We start from the raw sequence: 3,208 nt of genomic DNA on the forward strand, positions 1-3,208 counted from the left end.
GCTTTTATAGACCAAATATTGAGGATGAAACCAAAGAGGAGACCCCCTGTGCCCACTCCCAGCTGGCGGGTGGCTTCATTTGGGGGCTTGGAGGCAGCAGGGATGCTGCAGGAGGTGGAAAGAGGAAAAAGAGCAAATACTGAACCGCAGACCCCGGAACCCCACAGCAACGCTGCCCCTCACCTGCCATCGAGGGAATCCAAACTCTTCTCCTTGTGCGATGCTTCCAGTTTCTCACGTCCGTGCATGGGCTCAGGGCTCTTCAGGGGAGCTGCTTTTTCATGCATCGGTTTGGCACTGCAGGGAGAAGCCCATTAGCCCCCAAGGGGAAGGGAGAGAGGGGACAGAGGTGTTTTGGAGCTGTAAATCCATTCCCTTCAATCCCCGTCTGCACAGAGACGTTCATATCTCTGCCACTCAAGGACAGACAGAATATTTCTGTGATTTCTCAAGTCACGTGGAAAAAAAAAAAAAAGGGGGCATTTCTTGCCAGGAACTCCCCAGCGTGCTCTATTGAGTGGCCAAGGAGCAGCGGCTCCCTCCCTGCTGCCTCGGATAACACCCTCCAAAGCAGAGCCTCTCCTCCTCAAGAGGTGGAGGCTGGGATGGGAAAAGTCACAGGTCTACAAAACTCCCTGCAGAGATGGAGATTTTGGCCAGAGATGGCCAGGGTCTGTTCCTCCAGGTCGGGAAAACACCATCTTCCCAGGGCAGAGCCCATGCCGAAGGCACCACCTCCCTCCTTTAATTGCTCCCCTCTCGTTTAAAGCCTGCTATTTACTATCATGAGTTTTATCAGAGGTGCTTATCAGCCGAGACAGGTAAAGTAAACACACTTCCAGCGCTGCGCAGGAAAGGTTATCACCCAGCAGGCCAGAAAGGTGACGCTTCCACCCTCAGCAAACCACAACCAGCACCTAGAGCCAAAGCAGAGCGCAATCCCAAGGGACTGATGCCGGGGCAGTGACCCACGGGCTCCAGAGGCATGGCAGAACTGGCACACAGCCACCACACCTACGGGGAGGGAATTATTCAAGGGAAAAAGGCTGGCATCAACGGGGAGGTGCCAGAGCAGGTGGGGGACAGGCAGGACAGCAGCAGACAGGATGAGCACGGAGCTGGAGCGCATCCCGATGCCCGCAGAGACGATGCCGTGGTGCTGCGGCAGAGCCCAGGGAGAGAAGCCATCCCAGATGGCTTCCTAAATCAAGAGAGAAGCTCTTTTGTTGCCCTGTGCTCCCCTACACACACACTGCTCCTGCTCCAAGGGGCTTGTCCGAAGAGAAACCCATCTAAATAATCCCCTGCTGACTCAGGGAGAGCCAGGACAGGGGTGCTGCACCCCGACACCCCTCACCCAAACAGCCTGAGAGTCAAAGACATGTGAGCCCCCATGTTCCCAAAGCCTCGAGGGCCTGACCAAAATGTTCTGAATCCCAGCCAGAGGCATGGGGGACGCTCCCTCAAGATGCAGCACGTACGCGGGGCTGCAGAACACAAGTCCCCGGTGCCGTGGGGTTAGGACCGGGCTGGGAAACAGCTCCTGGATCCCCGCAGCCAGCGTCTGCAAAGCAAACGACTGCCAGCGTGACCCCAAAGCCCGAGCATTGCAGGGACGGGATGAACACACCAAGGTTGAGGGGGTTTTTAGAAGCAGCTCAGGTCAAAGGATGTGTCTGGAAAGGAAGGGAGACTGTACCAACAAGAAGCACCAAAACAACATCCCTGGGCATTGCACCAAAAGGTTTTTTCCCCTGCCTGTTTCCTCAGACACCCCGTGCCTTCAGGACAGGCAGCCCTGCACTGCAGACACCCTCTGCCAGGTGATGCCATGCTGCCCTCAAGCCAAAACTCGTACCATGGAGACGTGGAAGCCTTCATCCCCCCTGCTGGAAAAGGGGCTCCAACCCACTCCAGAGCCTCTCTCTCTGGAGCTCAGCCTGCTCTGGCTTCCCTCACCTCATCCCTTAAATCCCCAAGCAGTTGTGTTGCTTAATCCGGGCAAGAGGATTTAGCCCTAACCAGGGCTGACGCCAAGGGGCACCACACAGGGGACAGGGAGAGGCACACCCTGCTCGAGGCGAGGTCACCAAGCACACAGAAAACCCCTAAAATGAGAAGAGCCAGAGGCTGGAGAGCACTTGGAAGCAGTGCACAGTCCTGTCCCCATTTTCCCTCCCTCTTACGGTCACTGCCAGGGACAAGCCCTGGGTCAGATGGTCCCCAGACACTGGGGGCTCCAGGGAGGGTGTGCAGGCTGTGAGGAGCATTCTCAGCCCCAGTGAAGACATCACAGCGGCTCCCTTGTCTCCCCTCTCCAGATCTTGCTCCGTCCCAGCTCCCAGATGCAGCAGGGATGGAGATCCGGGGTTTGGGAGCAGGCAATAAGATAAGTTTGGGCTCCAGGCACAGCTGACAGGGACATGTCCCTGCCAAGAGCCACTTCCAGCACCAGCACGGGGAGGAAAACTTTCCAGCAGCTCACACCATCACCCTCCTCAAGGAATTTTTTTAGCAGGAAGAGGCTCCTGTGGGGAAACCACCATCCCAAGTGTCCCGAACTACAGGTAGTGTAGTTCCCCACAGTTCCCCACTGTTCCCCAAGAACAGTTGGAGCACAGAGCCCCTGAGATGAGGCAGAGCAGGTGGGGACAGGAGTCCCTGGCAAAGGGAAAATGTTGCTGGCGACCTGAGGACCCCAGACCAATGCACCGGGGTTGACACACCCCTCCCCAGCCCGTGCAGGGTCCTTGGGACTCCCGGCTCGCCTCCCGGCTGCAGCTTTGCCAGGCAAAGCCTGGTGCTTCTCCCTCCCCATGGATCGGCATCTCCCTTCCCTTACGCAGTGCTGGGATCCGGCCTGGAAATGGTCCGGCGCAAGCCCCTCTGGCGGCGTTTGATTTTCACTGGATCCCTTCCCTGCTGCCAGCACAAGTGAGGGGGAAGTGTGTGGTGGAGGGAGGAGAGAGTGAGCCAGGGATTTCGCCTCCCCCCCCCAAAAAAAAAAACCACAAACGAGTATCAGAGCCGGAGGGAAGCACTTGCGGCTGGGCTGCCTCGGTCAGAGTGAGCCCGGGCGGGATCCAGCGAGCTGCCCTTGTTCCCGGCTTTCAAGGTCATTTCAATCCCGTGTGTTGGCTGCTGGAGCAGAGCCACGGCCGAGGATGCTGGGGGGGGGACGGCCGGGCCCGGGCGGCCCCGGACGGGG

At 58.1% G+C, this 3,208-nt stretch overlaps 1 protein-coding gene across 1 annotated transcript in view; it reads right to left on the reverse strand.

The window, feature by feature from the left end:
- GRAMD2A (GRAM domain containing 2A) overlaps positions 1 to 3,109 on the reverse strand; it is an 11,918-nt gene extending 8,809 nt beyond the window's left edge. The window contains exons 1-2 of the mRNA XM_009643896.2: positions 2,843 to 3,109; positions 184 to 297 (exon numbers count right to left, since the gene is read on the reverse strand). Coding sequence (XP_009642191.1) covers positions 184 to 287 — 104 coding nt within the window. The 5' untranslated portion in view covers positions 288 to 297; positions 2,843 to 3,109. The remainder of the gene's footprint in view (positions 1 to 183; positions 298 to 2,842) is intronic.
- Between the last annotated feature and the right edge of the window lie 99 nt (positions 3,110 to 3,208).

This window comes from Egretta garzetta, unplaced genomic scaffold (assembly GCF_000687185.1).
Source record: "Egretta garzetta isolate BGI_Z169 unplaced genomic scaffold, ASM68718v1 scaffold287, whole genome shotgun sequence".
NCBI lineage: Eukaryota > Metazoa > Chordata > Aves > Pelecaniformes > Ardeidae > Egretta > Egretta garzetta.